The 23,519-nt window shown below is 36.1% G+C and overlaps 1 protein-coding gene across 1 annotated transcript in view; it reads left to right on the forward strand.

The window, feature by feature from the left end:
• The window catches only part of LOC117177222, a 53,851-nt gene that overhangs the window by 24,004 nt on the left and 6,328 nt on the right, over nt 1-23,519 (forward strand). Inside the window, exons 4-5 of the mRNA XM_033367776.1 lie at nt 10,388-10,465; nt 12,931-13,056. Of these exons, the coding sequence (XP_033223667.1) occupies nt 10,388-10,465; nt 12,931-13,056 (204 nt within the window). The remainder of the gene's footprint in view (nt 1-10,387; nt 10,466-12,930; nt 13,057-23,519) is intronic.

Below are 23,519 nucleotides of genomic sequence, written 5' to 3' on the forward strand. Positions count from 1 at the left end.
GACCCCACACAAAAGATAGTAAAATTAAAATTTAAAGTATACTTAGCTGCCGAGAGTCGCTGGGCAAATAGCCCAGAGTAGCGAATCAATTTTATGACATAAATGCCAGCCTGGGAAGAATTCCACAATTGAATTCATTATATATTTTTGTTAATTGTTAACAAACCTTGTTACATGTTCCTGCGATCGTGAATAAATTGGGGGTACTACCACCCACAACAAACGAGCTTCCAAAATTCGCCATGGTATGGGAAACGTCGTCATGGACCAAGAAGAGGAGGTTTCCCAGCACATGCGCAGTAGATGAGATTCCCGCTCGTACAAGAGTGCTGTGAAGCACAGGAGTCAGCGCACCCGGATACAGTAGCAAATTGAAGACGAGCAGGGCCGAGCCATGGAGATGGTGGATCGACAGCGCGCCACCACGCTGTGGCGGGATTAACTGCAAAGTCCCGCTCCCTCGCACCTCTCTTTCTCCACTGATATTTGTTGTCAATTTTGTGACACAAGTAGCGCTCCGATTCTGACTTGAAGTTACGAACCGAGACGCCACTCTGCCAAGTTCATTCGTTACTCTGAGCTTGAAGCCAGCAAGTCGATTAAAAGAACGAGAGAAAACTAAAAGGGATCATTTTTTACGCAAGGAATCCCATATTGTACCAATCAAATAAAAAATGAGAGGAACCATGCGAGAATAGAGGAAGTTGCCAGGTAGGCCCACTAACTTTCTATGTTTAGTCTAAATTAATAATTTATCACAGTTCAACGACGTATGCTGAAATGGTAGGCACACGCCGTTGAAATTTGTTAGATGCTGACCTCACGCAAGGTCATGGCTTGCTTTCTTGTAAATTAAATTCAGTGTTTCGTTGTCTGGGTTTAATTGGAACTTATCGTTCCAATCTAACTGGTGGGGTATTCCACCCCCTATTAATACTACGTCGTTGCAATGCACGAGAATCCTAATGAAAAATTAAATAAACTGGCTTCGAGTGAGCCAACGAATCTCGTGCTAATTTCGGGAACACGGGTTCCCCACTGTAAAGTTTTAGTCCGAAATAGATTAATATTAAACCTTTTAAAAATATAACAATGAAGTACTTAGTTATTCTGTAACCTAACCCCCCTTTGATGCGTCACTCCTCACTCACACCATTCTATCGGAGTGGTCCGAATAATGAATAAAATATCACCATTAGTGTAAATTTTGATAGTTTTAGTGACAGTTATCTGGCGCCCTTCCCGCAAACTGTTGGACTCATTTACGAGTCTAAATAAATTCTCAAAATCGATATAAATGATTAATTGGGCAAAAATCAATTATAAATGATGCCCATCGTATGGACCTGAGTGACGAGAAAGGGAGGTTAGTTGGCAAATTTCAAGATTGGAATTTTTTAGAATCTTATAAATTCCAATCTTGAAAAATCAAATCGAAAATCAAATGTGGAAAATAAAAACAAATTATTGAATTGGAACGATAAAAGTTCCAATTAACAGTGAAAGTGTATGTGTTAGTGAGAACAATAGATGGTGAGTCATCCCTTGACTCTCTAGTTGAGTGATAGCTCGGGTGGTGATAAGCCTACTTAAAATTAAATGAATTGAAAATCACAAATAATGAAATAAGATAATTAGACGATGGAGGAAACTAAAATAAAGTGCGAGAGAAGATGAGCTTTATTTTAATTTATATAATGCTGAATAGAGTGAATAAAATTTGTGTGGTCATTCTTTTTGAAGGTTTAAGGGATAACAAGCAAAATAAAATTAAATCCCAAGAATAATAAAAAGTGGAATTATGACATTCCCAAAAATTCAACAATTAGTTGGCTCAAGTGAAGTTTGAGGTGATTGTGGGAATGGTGGATCGTGAGTCACCACATGCTTAGACTGAATGAGGGTTCGGCTGTTGGTAAATAAACCTACCAAATCTAATATTAATTAAAATCAAGCATTATCAAAATTGTAAAATCCCTTTTAATTCATAATTAAAATTTTCACTTAATTAAAATTAATTTCAATTTGTAAGTTGACAAATGAAATAAAAATTTTAACAAAGTAAAAACATAAACTAAACATAAAATAGCGGTGAAAAAGAACTTAATTTAAAGAAGGTAAAAGAAAATAAAATTATTTTATTTTTGAGTTAAAAATTAATGCTGGTCAATAAAATTGAAATTCAACCATAATAATAATTTATGGTCAGGTGTAAATTGTCTGTTCATCCTTTTCGATAGCATTAAGCTATTGATAGTAGATTGGCTTGATTTACCTTGGTTATGTGAATTCTTTTAACCTTTTTGAAATTCTTTTGTACATTTAAACCTGTTACGTTTCGAAATGTTGGAAGAACGGGACATCGAGATACCACCCTACATGCTATCCATGTCTGAGGACGACCTCAGACAATACTTGGGCGATAAGGGGGAGGATATATCGGGATCTTGAGACACTCTACGGGTTCAGGCCCTATGGTCTCCAATAAGGACAATTTCGGTCCCAGAAGTGTCCCAGCAGCCTGATTACGAATTGGGATTGGGGTTGGGCGACGGGCATTGCTCTGTCGAACTGCAGGGGGCAATTGAGGAAATATTGGGGCGGATTTTAATCCATACTGGGAAAGTCCGGTCGCGCGTTGGTAGTGAGACGGACCCTGACGAGAAACGTTTAGCTGCTGCTTGGAGATTACTCGAGTCTCCAGCGATTAGTATAGGTGAATAAGTTAGCACTGGGCTCCTGGAGTCATACCCCTTTCCGTCATTTTCCGGTGAGACTAGCGTTCATACGTGCGTTACTAGAACGTCCTCCGTGTTCTGTTATACACCACCGGTAATGAGATCAACGACTCATACGGCATCGAGTCCGTTGGGCTATAGTGGTGTCCGGGACACCGAATATATTTCAAATCACTACAGGGGCGTACCACGGTTCCCAACTAATTCTTGGGTGCAGTATGACAACCCAAATTTGTTTTTAGCAGCCTGTTCTGTTCCGAATTCGCATTCTGGCATGCGTCACGCCCTTCCAATCCAAATAGGGGATGGGAGGGTAGCCCTTACGCGCCATCTTTAGGATTGGAACCAATCCAAACTCAGCCTTTTCAGCAATTCGTTTAATCAGGCTCGGGCCTAAACGATAGGTCCCCGGTCCACAGTACACTTTTTAGTGTCGGAGGGGCAGCCCCCGAAGTAGGGTCACACGTTTTGATGTCGGCGTCTCGCGCAGCTAAACCACAGTAAGGTAACACTCCATTTCAGCAGTCCACCTTTGAATTGCTTCCGTCCACCCTACCACCGTATTCGTCCATTTTTGCACACCCCCTTCATTTAAGAGGGGCTATGCCGCCTCCCACAGAGTACTTCCAATCCAGGGCCCAATATAGGACCGTGGATATTATTATTGAAAATTGGGGAATCATTTTCAGTGGAGATAATGGGAAGAGTGCAGAAAACTTTTTAACAAGAGTGGAAGAGGGGCGTTCGGTCTCAGGCCTGGCCTACATGGCAGCCAAAAAAACTAAACTTTCTCGCCCAGCTGGTAGTAATATTAGCGCTACCACCTCGAATGGTGAGCCTGGCTCGGGTATTGGTGCGAAACCTATAAATAATAATAATAATAATGATAATAATAATAATAATAATAGACCCAATTCGAGTACCAATAGAGGAAAGGATCATAAGGTGGAGAAATTGCCAAACAAAATGGGCTAAGTTTCTTGAAGCGGGGAGGGAGACTTCCTCACCCCCAGTCGCTCAACTGAATTCGGAAACTCATATTCCCACTCAATTCGCAAAATCACTCTTTCGTTCTCAATCTGATCGATCGTTGAGTGCTGGACTTTCCAGACTATTAGATATTCACGGGACGACGGGGCCAGTCAGTAAAAGTTCTAGTGAAACTAGACCTGAACGTCTGTCAGGGATTGGTACCAATTCGAGATCCTATGTCAGTATAGAAATAGAGAGTACTAAAATCCATCCGTTAGTAGACACGGGATCATCAAGAACGTATCTGGGATCAGTAGGGTTACAGATACTTGTCATAATGGCTAATGGCACTATTGAGTCTGTCATTGGCGAGGCGTGTCTGCCGGCTACTTTTTCTGGAACCACACATTCAATAAATTATAAAATTATCCCTGGGCTAACTGATACTTGTGTACTAGGTATGGATTTTGCCGAAAAGTTCGGTTTTGTTCTCAATTTGCGTGATAAGCAGTTGTGGTTGGCTGAAAAACGGGAATTACCGTTTGTGCATTGATACTCGACGGTTTAATGAGGTGTCGAAGAAAGATACGTATCTGATTACTTTCATGGTGGAAATCCTGGACCGCTTAAATTCGGCTCGATATATCTCAACCTTAGACTTGAATAAGGCCTACCACGAAATCCCTCTGAGTGATGATAGTAAGCCTATCACGGCTTTTGCTGTCCCAGAAAAAGGGTTGTAACAATTCAAACGCATGTCATTTGGTCTCACCAGAGCTCCAGCAACCTTTTAACGTTTGATGGACAAGCTCATCACCCCGGGTATAAGACCACACGTATTTGCCTATTTAGACGACGTAATCTGCGTAGCTGAAACCTTTGATGAGCATTTGTACTGGTAGGAGCGAACCATTACACGCTTGAATGAAGCAGGGCTAACACTCAGCCCAGAAAAGTGCAAGTTTCGTCAAACTGAAGTCAAGTTTCTGGAATTCAAGGTGAATTCAGGGTTCTTGGTAGACGATGATAAGGTCCGCCCCACGCTTGAGTATCCGCGACCCAGAAACGTTAGACAAGTAAAAAGATTCGTAAGGGCCACGTCGTGGTACAGGTGATTTATCAAAGACTATGCTCGAATCTATGAGCCACTCACTCGTCTAACCAGGAAAGATTATAATTTCTCTTGGGGGGACGAGCAGGAACAGGCATTCCAGACTCTGAGAATGGCTTTGGTGTTATCGCCTGTATTGGCGTACCCCGAATTCGAACTGCCATTCTGCGTTCAAACAGATGCTAGTGACTTTGGTTTGGGCGTGGTCATCACTAAGGTACAATACAAGCAAGAGCGTGTGATCGCATACGCTAGTCGAGTGATGTGCAAAACAGAATGGAACTACTCAACCACAAAGAGTGCCTGGCCGTAGTATGGGCCATTAGAAAATTCCGGTACTATCTCAAGGGGTATCATTTTTTCGTAGTGACTGATCACAGTAGCCCCAGGTGGTTGTACAACCTCAAAAATCCGATCGGTAGATTAGCACGCTGGGCCCTAGATCTCTTAGAATATAGTTTCGAAATTTTTCATCGAAAGGAATCGATGCACCAAATACAGAATGCACTATCCCGTATGTTCGAAGATGGAGAAATCTACCATATTGCGGCCATGATGCCTTTCGAGGACGAATGATACGCCAGACGGCGTGAGGCGGTGCTTAGGTCACCCGGGAAGTACCATGAGTGGAAAGTGGTAAACGGAGAGCTGTGGAAATATAAGAACAATCCGTTATTAGGGGATTTCATCGAAGACTATGATGCTTGGAAACTCGTCGTTCCGAAGAACCTCCAGTCAGACCTAGTGCATGAAGTGCACTGTACACCTAAAGCTGGTCATTTAGGTAGGGACAATACTTACCATCGGGCCGCGATTCGCTATTATTGGCTTCGCGTATACAAAGACATCACGCCTTTCGTTCGAAAGTGGGAGACATGCTAGCTCAATAAACCTGAGCAAGCGCAATCACGAGGGATAATGACCCAACGAATGGTCCAGGAGCTATGGACAGTCGTGGCAACCGATGTCATGGGTCTTATCCCTCGCAGTAAGAAGATATATGAATACCTGTTAGTATTCCAGGACTTATTTTCAAAATGGATTGAATTGGCACCGTTGAAAAAGGTCAATGCTGAAAGCATTAATGTAGCTTTCCTGGAATTAGAAAGTCACCAGATGGGAAACACCCAAGGTAATAGATTCGGACAGTGGCACCGAATTTAATAATAATGCGGTAAAGAACCTTGCGGTGGATGGCACGACTGGAGCACTTCAGGGAGCTAATGACTGAATTCTAAGACCAGTCTTTCGTTAAGCAGGCGAGGTATTACGATCAGCTTCATCGAGACCACCAATTCAAGTTGGTGACAAGGTCAAGAAGTCGAATCAAGTGTGGTCGAAGTAAGGAACTCATGTGGTGGCCAATTGGCCCCTAAGTTCAGTGGTCCCTTTGTTGTGGTAGAGGTAATCTCACCCAACATCTACAAACCGGCATCGGTTTTAGTGGATGGGAGACACTACTCTAGTCCTATTGGTAATCCGAATAATTGATTCTAGGCGATTCCTCAAATAATTCGGGTACTTTCGTATTATGCCTTAAATAAGGTCTAATTTTTTGTGTGTATATTATATTGTTATTGACACACTCGTAAATGATGGTGTGTGGAACCCGAGGCTGGCAATTAACCAGTTTCAACATGAAAATTTTACGTTTTTTCTTTTTTTGAAAAACACAAAAGTGAAGGGCCTGCCTGGTACTCGACCCGGTGGTTAGAGTCTTGTGAAGGGGGAATTGTGACGGGGCATTATAGACACCGCACAAAAACATAGTAAAATTAATATGAAAAGTACATTTAGCTGTCGAGAGTCGCTGGGTTAACAGCCAAGAGTAGCGAATCAATTTTATGACATAAATGCCAACCTCGGAAGAATTCCACAATTGAATTTATTATATTTTTTGTTTATTGTTAACAAACCTTGTTACATGTTCCTCCGATCGTAAATAAACTGGGGGTACTACCACCCACAACAAATGAGCAATCAAAATTCGCCATGGTATAGGAAACGTCATCTGGGACCAAGAAGAGGAGGTTGCCCAGCCCATGTGCAGTGGATAAGATTCCTGCTCGTGCAAGAGTGCTGGGAAATACAGGAATCAGCGCACCTGGATACAGTAGCAAATAGAAGACTACCAGGGCCGAGCCATGGAGATGGTGGATCGACGGCGCGCCACCACGATGCGGAGGAACTAACTGGCGACTGTCCCGCTCTCTCACATCTCTTTCTCCATTCATCTTTGGTTTCAATTTTGTGACACAAGTAGTGCTCCGATTCTGACTTAAAGTGACGAACCGAGACGCCACTCTGCCAAGTTCATTCGTTACTCTGAGCTTAAAGCCAGCAAGTCGATTGAAAGAACGGGAGAAAGCTAAAAGGGATCAATTTTTACGCAAGGAATTCCACATTGTACGAATCAAATAAAAAATGAGAGGAACCATGTGAGGAGCGAGGAATTTGCCAGCTAGGCCCACTAACTTTCTGTGTTTAGTTTAAATTAATAATTTATCACAGTTTAACGACGTGTGCTGAAATGGTAGGCACACGCCGTTGAAATTTGTTAGTTGCTGAGCTCGCGCAAGGTCATGGCTTGCGTCCTTGTAAATTAAATTCAGTGTTCCATTGTCGGGGTTTAATTGGCACTTAAAGTTATTTTTATTTGAGGGCCTATGATTCTTTACCATATGAGTATTCAGTTTCCCACAATTTTTAGTTTTTCAGAAAAATATTAGTGTCCATACATTCGCGTTTTTTACGTCCTCAAATTTCTTATAATTTTTCATTATTTTTTAATCGTTTGAAAACTTCTAAATACACCAAGCTTTCGATTTCAGCCGAGTATCGGGGATTGTCTTTAAATGGCTTTAGACTGATTTAGAAGGAATAGAAACGTAAACAGTGAGGGCCGCCTGACTCGTTTCCAATTGGAATATTAACCTATCTATATAATGCCGTATCCGGTCTCGCCCTACTCCTCTGAGAAACTACGTGAGCCAGCAGTTCCATGAAGGCTGAGAACGGGTTGACTGAAAGCGAGAGTTTGGAGTATATCTTAAATTTACTTGAATTAATTCAGAAATTATATATTATAGTAAAATTTTGCTTTACAAACTTTTAAACTTTTTCTAAAAATTTCATCAAATAATTACCAATTGTCTCCGATTGGACAAAATGGCTTACTAGCCCATTTAGTCCGCACAACGATTGATCATCTGAATTGATATAGCTTCGATTTTCTAATTTAGTGTCTTTAAAATTATTTTAAAACTAGTCGATCATTATCTTACGAAAAGTATTATTCTTTGAAGTTTATATAACTGATTTATGTTTGCTCACTTTAAGATTATTTAAAAACTTATTTTTAATTATAATATAATGATATTGAAAAGACTAGATAGTTGTCTAATAATAATATAATCGTAATCAAAATCTAATAACAATAAAAGAGTATAACCTCAATTATCTGTTACAAATAAAAATCGTATTCGATTTATGTCAAACTTTCAGTTTTTGTGTAACTGATCCTTTTCTAAGAACATTTAATTATTAGAATCTTACGTAATGAGGGGGGGGGGGGGTAATTAATGAATGGCCCCTAAATACATTTTCAAATGAATCTTAGTATTGTAGCAATTCAAATTTCTCACGCAAAGAAACCGTTATTATAAAACATCAATTTTGCACATCTTCTGAAAGTGAGTTTTATAAATTCATTGTCAAGGACATTTTTATGGTTCAATGATGCCTTTACATCGAATTGATTTTATTAATTTGAACAAAGAAGTCTATGAGACAGTAAAATTAGTTTTACGTGAATTAAAGTATCTGTCCAAGCGGAATAATTATATATACTTTATATATCGAACTTTATCTTTACCGAGGCACTTATTGTTTAAACAAAATGTCGAAATATCTGAGTTAGGTGAAACTGATTACGCCAAAAAATTTTGTGAAAAAAGTTACATAGAATTCATGTCTTGGATAATTTGTTCAAGAAGGATGAAGGGATACAAATAAAGTTTATTTCATGAAAATAGGATTACGCTTTACGAACAACCAATCAGCGGTCTACATGTCGACAAGAATTTTCGCCAATCATAAGATAATGGCTAGTATATATATTGAAGCAAAAAATATTTAAGATCCATTCAGTCCGTAAAATTCCATGAAAATAGTTTCTCTGTGTCTATTATACAAAGATGAAGATTTTCGTGTTAACCCTGCTGTTCACGTTTGTGATGTTTCTTGATTCTGTTCGTAAGTAGAAATACTTTTTATAAGAGAAAATAGTTTAGACTTTTAATTTATTAATAAAAAGTTATTTGTGACAACCTGTGTCATAATTTTTCCTAAAACTGTTAAAAACATATACCTGCGATCGATAAAATTGTATATTCTTTACAAACACTCTTGCTTCATTGTTTATAAAAATTAGTATAAATAAATACCCGAAATTATCAGAACCACTTTTCGGTAATCAAAGCTTCAAAATTGTACTACTAATTTCTTAAGCTTTAACAATTTTGATTCAGAGATACCTTAAAGTATCAATTTGCAAAACTACAAAAGCTGTGAAATAAAAATAAACATCTGTAAACACTTAAGTTCCACCTTAGCTAAGGCAAACAATTCCACCAAGTTTGCTGAAAAATTACAAATTTTCATAGAAAATTATAAAAATGTACAAGTAAAACAAATGAATGTTCTTGCTTTTCGGAACTTTGTTCAGAAAAGAGACATTAACTTTTAAAGCAACAGATCAATTGCTACAAAAAAATTGATTTGCCGAAAAAGACGTGAATTTGAAACGAAATAGTTGGATTTTTAATTTAAAAAACAAATTTTTAGATCATAAATATAAAATAAATATTAAATATTATTAATATTAATATTACTAATATTCTAAAAGAAAAGACGGATTTTCCACATACTATATACATTTTCTAACAAAATGGTTCTATTTTTAAATAAAAATGATCAATATTCAACTAAATAGTCGAATTTTCGTCTAAATTAGATAAATTTTTAACCAAAAATAGAATAGATGAACTCTTTTTAAAAATTCGCGTTCCATGTTAAAAATTCTTAAAATACAAACGAGAATTATTTTGCAAAATTCTCTGTTTAAGCCAATTCAAATAAGGAGTAAGGAAATAAAACGTAATAAATACACTTCTTTAAAAATTGAGAATTCAGTCATCTTAAATAATCTCACAAAGAAAAAGATAGTACAAAAGCAGACTTCAGGAACTTTACATATTTTAAATTATATGATTAAGTCTATTTTTAATCAATAAAAAGCCGGTCATTTCTCGGGATTCTACGGTTAAATTGTTTAAATATCTAGGTTAAGTCAAGTGCATTCTAAACATTTATTATCGATAATTTAATTTATATTATATTGAAATATGACAAACAGGTTTAATTTTCGGCAACTTAGAATATTTATGTTTTTTATTTAATTTAAAGACAAAAAACTATTAGAAACGGCATCTACAGTTTGACTATTAACTTTAGGGGTTCATTAAAACATTTTTTAATCAAAAAATACTTATATTTCTTCTTACAGAATCATCTAATTCACATCCACAAACACATCGAGAACCAGAACCACATCGATCACCATCACCGCTACGCCCTCCGCTAGGTAATTTAAAAACTAAAATAAAATCTAAAACAAATATTCAATCATTTTTTCTAGTATTTTTTCACATGGAATGATAGTGTTTATTCAAAGTAAAACGCATCACTGTTACATATAAATATTATTAATATTAGCTGACATTGCCAAATTTTTTTGTATAAACATTTAATCCTCAAACTGTCCTAAACTGGAACATCGGAAATTTCCACAATTATAATCATTATTATCTTTGATATCACTTTTTGAAAAACAAAACATTTTTTGTAATGCTTTCTTTACTCAACATATTATTCAATTTACTTTACGAGATTATCTTTAATTATTTTAATTTTATGACTTGTTTTATTACTAAAACCAAACTTAAAAGATAAACCAGTATAATATTTTGCTTCGGTTTGTAGCAGTTTCATTACTATAAATTTTAAATTACCTCTACAACTGTCATAACTAAATTAATTCCAAATATCTCCATCACTGCGCTAATTTCTTCATCATTCCCCGGTTTTGCATTCCAAGTGAACTAGATCAATTTTTATCATTTCTTAGTAAAAAAATTTTATATAAACACTAACAAATATTTAAATTAAAACAATATTACTCATTTAATATTGTAAAACAGTTTTGCATACTTTTTATATGAATACATTCTAATTTGAAGGAAAAGTAAAATTTAAAATTTTAAAAAGAATATAAATTATTTACAATTAAAATTCATTTCTGAGAACATAATAAATAATATGAATGTTAAATTATTGAAAGAATTTCCTGAAGAAAGATTTGAATAGTATGATGTTTAAAAGTACCAGATGAGCACAAACGCATTTGAATATAATGGGTATAATGAATTTAAAATTGATTTGATTAAATTTTGTCTATGATTTCTCTCTTTTATGATTATATCCATTAAAGAGTCTTTAAAACAGTGAGGTTATGATATTTATTGTTTTTACAACTTTAACTTTATGCTAAAATTTTAATTCATATTTGTCCCTCAAAAAAAATAATGTTTCAAAATTTTGACTAATTCAACAAATTATCTTTCATGTGTTTTACTTAGCATCATATTACATGCTTATAAATAAATATTTACTTCAATTTAATTTCAATTACATTACATCCATAATTATGTTCAAATGTGCAAGTAATCGCTAAACACTCAAATGGGAAGTTTTAGCTTGTTTACTGTTAACAAATTTTGTTAAGCAAATTCTTATTACATTTTAGAATAAATAGTATTTGTTTTTTTTCACAAATAAAAGATTCATATTTTTTGCCATTTTTCAACATATGGATTTCATTTTTTTAGATCCACAGTTTTTCAAAAATAATTGTAAAAATAATAAACCTGTCCAGCTGAATAATACAGTATCTGAACAGAAAGATCTTGCTTAAAAATCGTACTCGATTTCATTAAAAACAATATAATGTTTCCATTAAAAAACGGTTTGACTGTAAGTTGTATATTACATTTGTAAAGAAATTATGAACTGTTTTTTAACAGCAAAAAAAATCAGTTTAGTGGAAACAAAATATAACTATAGAAAGCTACTAGCAAGACATTAGCAATTTATTTTAAAAAAATGAACTCTATATGTAGAAAAAAGGCAAAACATTGAATTTGTTTATTTAATTTATTGAAACAAATAGAAATTAATTTTCCTATAACAAAGTATCATATCAAGAGGTAATTTTAACATGTCCGAAGTTGATTAAAAAAAACGAATTCCTTTTACTGAAAACTGATAATATTATGTATTTGTGATTTAATTTTGTTTAAGTAAATAACAATAATTGTCTGAAATCAACTAATCGCACAAAAAAGCTATGAACAAGATTTTTCTTGTTCTTTCTGTTGAAAAGCAAAACAAGTCAATTTGAAATGAATGAATTGATGCCTTTTTTTAATTAATTAACAAATGGTCTCTATTTTTTATGAGTCATTTCGATATGTTTTCTTTCTCAAATTACTATTTAAAAACACACATCTGAAGCAGCTATTGATCATCTTTACTAAAAATGTAACTTTTGTTGACTAATGTGTTTATAAAAATTCTAAACAATTTTTTAAATATCTGACATTGCTGCACATCATTCATGACCATTTTCCCACTAATTCTCCGTACTTTCGCATATATTGGATACATTCCCACAAACTGGCATCTTCGAATTTTTTAAAAATTAATTTTTATTTCTAAATAAAAAAAAACCTTTTTAAAATATGCCTCAACAACTTTGTTAGAAATTTCATGAGATTTGATTTGAAAACAATTTAAAATCGGTCGAATAGTTTGGGCTAAAAATTAATTTCTCCACGGCTACCTCATTTGGCCCCAATGTGCGTAGCCCCTCCGCTGGTTGCATTGCTTATACTTTAATAGTAATTTGGTTCGTATAATTGTGTGGGTATAAGACAATAAATTTCATAATCTTTACACTGGTTAGTAATCATATTTTTTTTACTTAATCAGCTGGACCATTTGTACCAATAGATCTGGAAGAAGGTGATATCGTCATGGATCGTGGCTTTCATTACGCAGTATATGTGGGAGCTCCTGATCGTTACGTACAACTAAATGCGCACACCGGCCTTTTACGTAATTAAACATTTATGATTTTTTTTTTAATTCCATTAGAGAAATGCTAAGGTAATGTCTATGTCTTGAGTTACGCACTTAATTAAATATCTGATAAAAATTTCTATTAATTCAGAAACTGACAGAACCGGTGCATATATTCAAGTAAATAAGAACACTTTTAAACCTGGTGATGACCTGTTTCGAGATTTTATTAAGATTGGCATATATGAGAGACACAATGGGCAACAGGGGTTTCGCCTGCTACCTGCAAATCAACGCGAGCATGAAGTCGATTACATTTCTAGAATGCGTGGCTAAGGTTATAACCCATTAGATTGCTTTGGTCCAGATATAGCTCAATATTGCCGTTCTGACAAAAAAAAACTGTACAACTGAATTTGGTGGGAACCAATATATTCATTCAATTGCGTTCACATATGTGCGCGAAGAACTCCGACTCTCCTGATTAAAAAACTTAAAACTCGACATAACATGTTCAATTTTCAGACATTTAATAAATAATAAGAGTATAATGGAATTTTTCACCTCTAATTAAACTACGATTAATTGTTCCGTTTTGTCAATCCAAAATATATCATCAATACAGAAGTAATGAATTTGATATTATCATTGTTAAAATTTTTGTATAACTGCAGATTAAAGTGAATCAATGTAAGAGTTTGGCATAGTTATTAATTGCGTATTATACCACCAGGAAAAAATCTTTGAATAGGCTCAAATTTTTCCCATAATATAGACGTTTCGCATTGGAACCGATTCCGCATAGATACTACGACTTGGTCTACAAGATTGTTAAAAATTCTTTCATAATATTTTCAAGGACTAGAATAAACCATACTCCCTTTCTTTTTTCCCTTTATCTTCTCTTTTTTTGCTTCTAGCATCTGCCATATACAGCCCTTAGGTAACTTCCTCTTCACTCACATCCAATCCTTCTTATGTAACCAAGTTTTACCCAACATCACTAATCCCATTTTTTCACCTCATCTCAGAATTCTTAATCTTCATTCATTAGTTCAGATACGTTAAAAAACGCTATTTGTACTTCTTTCTTCCTTCCCCTTTCCCTTTATCCGTCTTTACGCCCCTTCCTACTTCTGCAGAAATCCTAGTTCTCCGCCCCAACTCCCTATTTTTCCTTCCTCCAATTACTGTTTCCAACACCTGCTCCCTTCTATCCCTATTGTCCGCTCCTTCCCCTCATCACCCTGGGCCTTTCCTATTTACTCCACTCAATTTTTCTTTCGAGTTGTGCCTGAGCGGCCGTCAAGGGTTGTTTACTTGCTCTGTGATCTGGTGTTTCTCAAGGCGATAATAGCACCTGCTGTGCTAAAGTGTCGTTTCCTTAAACCTCCACTTTCCTCCTTATTTTCCTGACCGTGTATTACTTTATACTGATCGCAGATAGGTGGTCCACTTTGTGAGAAAGGCCAAAAGGCCTACTGCAAAACATGGCGAACTCCTCTGGGAAATCGGATACCCCGGACAACGACAATTTCACTCACAACATTGGCTTGCAAACCAAATTCATGGATGTGGATTTTGATTCTGAATTGGATGAGAACATGGTGAGTAACTCCCTCCAAAACCTGAATAATGAAATCCAACAATCCCAGAATTTTCGAAATCTGAGTAGCTCGCCAACACGAACTGTCACCCCAAACCTCAACTCGTCAAAAGAGATACCGACGAAGAGAAACTCCTCCCACCTGCTCGATGCTTCTCCTTCAGTCCATAATACATCATACAGTCCATAATAAAGGTCCCTTCTACGTAACTGTTGAACAGACAAAAGATTGCGAACCCAAACACGTCATGTTGGTTGGGAAGGTTCTCCACACTTCTTTTCCTGGACTAATAAAACATATTGAGAAATATGGTTCCTTCAGAGTCCTAGTAGAATGTCACGATGGTAAAAGTGCTAACAAGATCATTGACAGTTCGGTTCTTTTGGCCAAATCTAATCTCGCTGCGTTTATCCCTAACTATTGGGTCGATCGTGAGGGTATAGTGCGCGATATTACTATGGAAATATCTAATGAGGATATAATCAGATACTCTGTTACAAGTTCCAAATGCCCAGTTATTAGTGCTCGTCGCTTTGTTGTTAAGAATGATAAGGGAGAATTCGTCCAGACAAAAACGATGCAGATTAGATTTGAAGCTCAGGAGGTCCCAGATTTCATTGACATCTTCCAACTGAGAGTCAAAGTTGACCCCTACATCTCCCAACCAAGAATCTGCTATCAATGCTGCAGATTCGGTCATGTTGCAAAACAATGCAAAAACCCTCGATGTCGTTCTTGTGGTGGAACTCCCTACGACACTGGAGCTGAATGTCCCCAAGGTAATTCTCAAATCTGCCTTAATTGTAAAGGCCCACACATAGCTTCTGACAAGAAATGTCCAGTCTATATAGACCAAATTTCTATCAGAAAGATCGCAGCCTTAAGAAATATCCCTATTAATGATGCTACATGCCTTTTCCATCAAGAGAAGAAACGCGCGCAAGCAAGTAATTCTACCTTCGATATAAAATCGCTGCTTAAAGGGCCATAAAAATGTATTTCTGTTCCTCCACAGGCACCTAACTTGAGCTATTCAAACTTCCCGAACCTCGGAGACGTGGACTTGGACTCTGCCTCGGGTAATCCCACTTCGGGTCTACATCAAACTTTTGCATCTATCACATCGTCCTTTTATAAGACTATAGTTTCTAGTCATTTAAAATTAATTGCTTCATGGTCAGTTCTTGAAGATAAAATGGTTAGTGATCCCTTCCTATTAAAAATAAATATCGGCATTCATTTCAAATATCACCAATTCTTCTCACACAAATATAATTTAAAAAGAGTTGATTGGAAAAATTTCAAATCTTTTTTTGTCTTCAATCCATAAAGATGACAATCTTCCTGAATTAAAATCTCCTTATGATGTTAAAAATGCATATTACAATTTTTTAAAGGATATAGATGATGCCCTTCACAAGGCGGATCCCAAATTAGATAGAAAGCCTTCAAGGAAAAAATTCTATCCGAACTGCCCTCCCCCCTGGTGGAATAATGAATGCGACAACATTTCTTGTATAAGATTAGCAAAATTTAAACACTACATGGCCTCCTCTAACTACGAAAACTTTATTGATTCCCAAAAATACCAGGCATTAACCACAAAAAGGTTTAAAGTCATTAATCGCACCAGTTTCAGATAATACTATGAATCTCTGTCACTCAATTCTCATATTTCTAATGTTTGGAATAAAATAAAAGGGCTTCGTCACAGACTATTGAACCCACCATCACCTACCTCTAACTCTATAAACTTGGATACACTAGATAATATGAACCGCCTATATCGAGAGCTTCTTAGCGATGTCAAATGATTTTTCTAATGTAGTGATTCCTTCTCTCCCAAACTTCTTCTTAGTAAACAATTCCTCCCTTCATAACAATACTCCTACTTCCCTTCCTCCAAATGACTATGCTGCTCTACAGCAAGTAGAAATTTTTGATCAACCCTCCATTTTTCAGGAGATGGCTTCTATTCTGAAAGGTTTCAAACTCAAATCCTCTCCTGGACTCGATAAAATTAGTTTTGAGGTAATATCAAACCTTCCAAAAGCCTCCCTTCTCCATCTACTACATATCTTAAATCATATAATTAATGAAAGTATCTTCCCTGATTCCTGGAAAGATTTCTTAATATTCTTTCTTCCTAAAAGTGATAGAAAGAAAAAAGAAATTTAGACCAATAGCGCTAGCCTCTTGTTTTTTTAAAAATCGCAGAAAAACTGATCCTGAATAGACTTATTTATTGGCTATAAAATCAAAACATCCTTCCTCCATTCCAGTATGGTTTTAGAAAAAACCGTTCCTGTGCTGATAACCAGGCGATCCTCTCCTCGGAATTGTATTTATCCCAAGCTAACAATCAATATACAGCCTGTTTGTTCTTGGACATAAAAGCCGCATATGATAATGTCATTCCAAATATTTTAACTAATGACCTACTGGAGATTGGTCTTCCTATTAAAATCTGTAAATTCATTTTCAATCTGGCATTCTCAGTCCGGTTTCGTACACCATTTACACGCGGAAACTACATTTAAACATCTACCCTGGCTGCAAAATTTTAGAATTTGTCAATGATATAGTCCTTTATTTTACATCATACGAATTGGAGGAATGTATTCATGTTCTCCAACAAAGTTTAACCAACATAGATAACCTTCTGAGGGAAAGGGGTTTATCTATTTCCACAGAGAAATCAAAACTAGTCATTTTTCCAATTTCAATCAAAAACTTACCGGATAATGTCCATATCTCTATTGACAACCAACCCATTAATCCATCTGAGTCAGCTAATTTTTTAGGGATCATTTTTCATTGTACCTTATCTCGGGAGTTACACTTCTCAAAACTGATCAATAGAGGTAATCAGGTCATCAACATTTTGAAGTGCTTATTGGTACTTGGTGGGGTTCTCACCCCCAGACAATTCAAATCTTATTCCGTTCTCTGTGTAGGAGCTCTTTTGACTATAGCAGTCACGTTTTATCCATTTATAGTGGGGATACGCTTTTCAGGAAACTGAACAAACTGCACAATAGATTTTTACGTGTTATCTCCGGATACCGAATATCCACACCTATCATTGTTATGCAAGCTGAACTAAAAGAACTCGCCATAAAGTCCAGATTTCAACTACTATCTGACATATTTTTAATAAAAACATTCCTGTCATCTAACCACCCAGTGCATTCTATTTTATATAACCTGTACTACATAAAAAAATGGTTTGACTCTATTCAACCTGCATAAGAGCTTTTTGCTTCTAAAATCTTTCTACAAACTTAAGGGTTATAAAGACAGAGTCTTAAACTCAGCCACTCCGTTACATTTCTTAAGTCCCTACCCATTGAAGTTTTTCCAACCAGCGTTCAATTTACAAATAGGCTTAGCCTTACAGAATAGTAAATACCCTGAAGAAGTTTTAAACAATTTCATTAAACTTAAATTTCCGGATTTTGCCCACTTTTATACCGACGGCTCAAAATTCCCAGAATCATTTGTTGGGGTCTCTGTATATTCTATCTACTCAGCAGAAGCACTAGCGATTAGTGAGACAATTCAGTACATCTTGGATAACAACATAAAGATGGAACCTTTCTGGATATAAAACTCCCACACACTGATATTTGGTCAGTAATCCTTCCCCTACACCTAAACTCTGCCTTAGAAGCTTGGGGTAAGGCCTCGGAATCTTCAGGAATTGGCCAATATTACTTTAAAACCTTTTTTGATTCATCGAAATTTAACAAACCATGGTTCCACAAATATAAACTCGATAAGAAATTAATAGTAATTATTTCAAGGTTACGGGCCAATCACTACAACCTAGCTGCTAGTCATCTTTGATTAAAAACGGGTTTTTACCACCATTCAGTATAGTACCTTTCTTCTACAATCCTAAAAACAAAGCTCTTCGTCCAATCTTACAATTCTTTAAAAACAATAATCTACTTATTTAACCTTTTTATATAATCATACAAACAGGAACTTTATTCGCCATTTTTCGTTCCGTTCAGTTTCATATTCCTGTTACTTTCAAATTTAAATTACAATTCGCGCCTTTCATCTTGATAGACAACGCGAATTGTAAACACACAAAATAATCTGATTTAAATTAAAAATCTCATCTCTGTCAAGTTTCTAAATTAAACTTGTTTTATTCTCAGAAATGTCATTTCCTATTTCTATTTTAGGATTAAGAAATTACTTTTGATGGATTTCCAAATCATTATTTGTCATATTTATACTTAAGATTTTATCACTACAGCGTGGCGCAGTGGACGAAATTAGACTTATTCTCCTAACATCGGTAAAACGGTCTTCGTGTTATTTTTAATTTTGATTGGGTGCAAGATTTACCGGCAAAAAATTCTAACTTTCGTTTTTTCTGTGATTTTTTGAGTCAACCACTTGAGGGGAGGACTCTAATTAGAGCCTCGAAAAATGGTCGTTTTTTGGAATTTTTTTAAAATAAGAAAACAACACGACAGCTTTATGGTTTTTTGCATATATTTCGATACATCTATGAACTAAATTTTTTATTTTTACTTGATGAAAAATATGAAAAATGGCGACTGTGGAAGCCGTCTTCTGAAGGGCTCCCAAAATGCGGTAATCAGGCTACAGTCCAGATCAATCATCTGAAATACATGAAACACGTCTTATTTTATAGGTAAGAGGTGTGGTGTGTGCTTAAAACTCGCAAATGTTAATAAACATTAAAACTTATTAACAATTTCGTGCAAGCACAAGCGGTGACTTTAATCTACAAAATGAGCCGTCACTGGAGTTCCTAAGTTCAATAGTCTACTCGCAATCGCGATTACCGGCTTAAAAAAAGTGGTTTCGAGATAACCGCGCTTAAAGTTTTTGGACAGAAAAAAGTGTCTTTAATGAAAACTCACGGTTAAGATGTTTTAATAATCGATGCCAGCATTATAGAGGAGTCCCTCGCACTCCTTGTGGAAGTCGTTTTCCGCCAACAATGCTTTTTTTTATAGCAGTCCGAGCTTCTTTCGTCGATTCGTTGTGGTTCCGGTTCGCGCGGTGGAGTTGTATCTCGTCACTCTCCTCGGCGTACATTTTTCACCGCTGTCCAATTATCAAGCCGAGCTGTTGCATCACCACCAAAATCGCATTGTGACCTTCGTTGAACATCCCGGCAGCCATAAATGCGGCGATTTCGACGATTTTTCGATCCGAGTGCAAATGTTTTCGGCAAATGCGCCACACCGTAGCGCATTATTAATTGCAAATGCAGCGCATTCTTAAAGACAGGAGACAATACGCAGAACTTGGAAAAAATTGTTAGATGAAGCTAGAAACACGATAGAGATAAGAAATGTCCCGTCCGCCGTCGCGACCGTGCACGGCGTGGCACGGCCACCTAGTGCGGCTCTGCGCGCTCCGGTTCCTGGAATAATTAGAAAATTTAAAAAAATAAAACGATCGTCGGCCGCAAGGATGCGGCAAATTTGTTTATACAAAAAACAGATTTTCCTTCCTGCGCCCTCATTAATCAACATCGAATGTGCCTCAGACCACGTATTAGTTTTAAGTCTAATTTGGCCGAAAAGCGGTCGTCAGACAGCCCCTCAATTGCAATTCCGGCCACCGCGGCAGCCGTGCTGAGAGGTTTGCTCAAACAAAAGTAGCGTCTAATTGCGAATCGCTCCTCCTCACCATGTCCTACTTGATTGACGCGCTTGTCTAGTCAAATATGGACATAAATATAAGCGTTTTCGTGCCACGAAACACTCGAGAGTATGACTGATCAGATTGATGACGGATTAAGATCGGTTTGGAAAGATCGAATTGAATTAGAATCAAGTGATTTTGTTTGAAAGAAATCATTCAGATAGGCGGAGGCGTTTGGCGCACGCCTGTCATTAATATTGTCGATAGACGTAGGTGTTTGGCGCGCGTCAATCGGTAGAAGTGAATAAAGTGAAAGTTAGCATACGAATAGTGCAAGTGGGACAAGCTGCCCGGTGAAATCCCCCGGACCATCAGAATTAAAAAAAAAACAAAGAACTGTGTCTGATAAGTTGGGTTTCAGACCTACCAAAAGTCCGAGAACAAAAGTGCCTGGTGTAAAGGTAGCAAGAATGTCACTTGACAATTGCTTTAGTATCCTCTAACACTAGGAGCTCCCGAAGACTATTCATTTAGAGGTTGAGGGCATGGAAGTACTTCAGGATGAAAGGAGTGGTGTTTACACAGGACTTGTCTCAACTCTGAAATACTTTATCACAGGGAAGTCTTAAATCCAGTATTCTCCGCAGAGATAAGCAGTTTATGTAGAGACTGAGGATTAGAACAACACGTTGATAAAGAAATTGGATATCGCGAGATTGGAATACCATACTTACCCGAACAGTGGTATGAAGACGAAAAGGATGGTTTTAAAGGAACTTTCTGATATCCCTTGAGAAGAAGTACAAGATGATTTAGATCGACAGGTCGCGAAAAGTGACTGCAAATTACCCCTCTACACTAACACCACGAAAAGACCTAGGTACCCATCTTACATCAAATACTCCACCTATTTTTTCAAATTTGGATACCTAAATCAGAAGCCATTATCTTCATTTCTCTGCTGTTTTCTCGAGACTGACTACACTTTACTTTAAGCTCTCATAAATTCCGTAAAGTGATTGGCAGAGTTTTGGTCTTTAAGTGAATCCTTAACAGTTAACACAAGATGCCGAGTACTAATATTCGGAAACTGCTTTTTTAACAGCGTCGCAACTACGAATTTTTGGCGGACAAAATCTGCTTAGGCGCCTAACATCATGCTAGCACCTTCTCAGTAGTAGACCACAGATAATTATCCTCAAGAAATAATTTATAAAAATCATCGGATTTCAAACAAGACAGTAATGCATCAGTAATAGTTTTAGATGCCTGATTCTCGAATTTGATCGGATCCAAGAAAATCGTAACAACACTAGATTCTACAACTGTTAGAATGTAAACAGTAAGTACAGGTTTTTTGTTTGTAATGAAGTTGACACTTCTTTGTACCTTTGTACCCTGGTTTTTTAAAACTTTTTCCCTAAACGTACTCCAAAATCCTTTATTTATAAAATCAATTATTTCAGTTTCACTATACCGAGTATATAATGTGAAACCTAAATCTGCACAATCTTCCTTTGTAATGTAATTGAATCCGAACGATCATCATACGCACGGAAAAAATTTGGTCTTAAGAAAGTGACGCACTAGTAGCTAGGCCTTAGATATTAGAAAAATTCGTCGGATATTGATGTATTTCCATTAATATTCTGCAAAATTTTAGAAAGAATTGATGAACTCGATGTAAAAATTCGAGAACGGTTTATCACTTTTCCCCGTGAATAATTACTTAAATATTACGATTGATGTGAAAAAGATTCTCAGAGCACTCACGAGCTTGCCCGAAAGGTATGAGAACTGGTATTGGACGCTTTGCGCACACACGCTCGCCTACACGCGCGGCAATGTAAAATTATTTAATTGTTTAAATCTTCAAATAAAAATGAGACATTTTTAATCTCTTTGATTTCGAATTTCTTCATATTTACATCTAAAATTATTATATTTGAAACTATCTATCAAGGCTTTTAATATCAAATTTTAAAACATATATTTCGAAATTGATCTGACATTTTAAATATTTGAATTCGTTACTACAATATTGTGAAATAAAAAGATAAAAATCTCCAAAATTTAATTAAAAAATTAATGTGAGAAAAAACTTTAGTTTCAAGGCTTCAACGATGAATTATTTAGAATTGCGCATTCAAACCATAAGTTCCAAGTAACATTGCAGAAATTTTAAAGATAATAAATATATAAATAGATAATAAATATAAATAAATGAGGTAATAAATATAAAATATAAATATATGTATAATGATTTTCATCTATCCAAGTTGGAGGCCACCCTGGTTTAGATCTTATACAGGGAGCTCTAAAGCAAAGAGGTCATAACAAAAGTTAAAATACTGGAATAACAATATAAATAATGAATAATAATATAAATTCTAATGATCTCCTTTCTATATGAAACTCACAGCACTGTAGGATTTTTTATATTAAAGGGAAAATGAAAGTGTTTTATTTTATCGATCTGTCCACCTCAAATTTCCCCTACCTTTCCTAATTGGACCCACCAACAAAATAGTGTAAACCTATTTTGTAAGAAGTAGGTACTAGGTACTCGACGATTGATTCATAATTCTGGAAATGATAAAGATAGGACGCTTTGAAGGCTTAAAAGTCTCTCATTACCTAAATATGATTCTATATAAGTTTTCAGTAACAGAAAATATCAGCCCTATCAGGCCCTGCTGGACCTCGATTATACTACTCTTCATGTTGGTACGATGAAAAAATTATGTATTGCCATTTCAGCTCTATTTGATATGTTTTCACTTCTGATAATGGGCCTATCTTTACATCCCCAATGAATAAGCTATTTGCCGACATTAGAAAATTATTTCACTCATTGACAAAACATAACTAAAATAAAGAATAGAATTTTTATTTGGGACAGCTTCGCCCCTTCTCAGATCAATGTTGGGTTTTCCTATGAAAATTACACAGGCCAACAATTATCAGAACCAGAGACCAGACCTACTATACCCGAAGGTTTTTGCCCGATTTCCTCTACCCCCAAACCCGGTTACGTGCGTATCATTGAGCTTAAACCCTACAATCCAATTTCCTTAACCCTCGATCCTTGTTACCTACTCCGCCCTAACACTTCAAAATGGCGGATCCAAAATGGCAGCCATATTGAAGTTTCAAAATCTGACTTCATATTCTTAATGAGCAACCTCAAAAACCTATATATAGATTTTTTTGATCGAATACGATCACTTATAAATTGGGCTTATAGCCTCA

This window comes from Belonocnema kinseyi, chromosome 7 (assembly GCF_010883055.1).
Source record: "Belonocnema kinseyi isolate 2016_QV_RU_SX_M_011 chromosome 7, B_treatae_v1, whole genome shotgun sequence".
In the NCBI taxonomy this organism is placed as follows: domain Eukaryota; kingdom Metazoa; phylum Arthropoda; class Insecta; order Hymenoptera; family Cynipidae; genus Belonocnema; species Belonocnema kinseyi.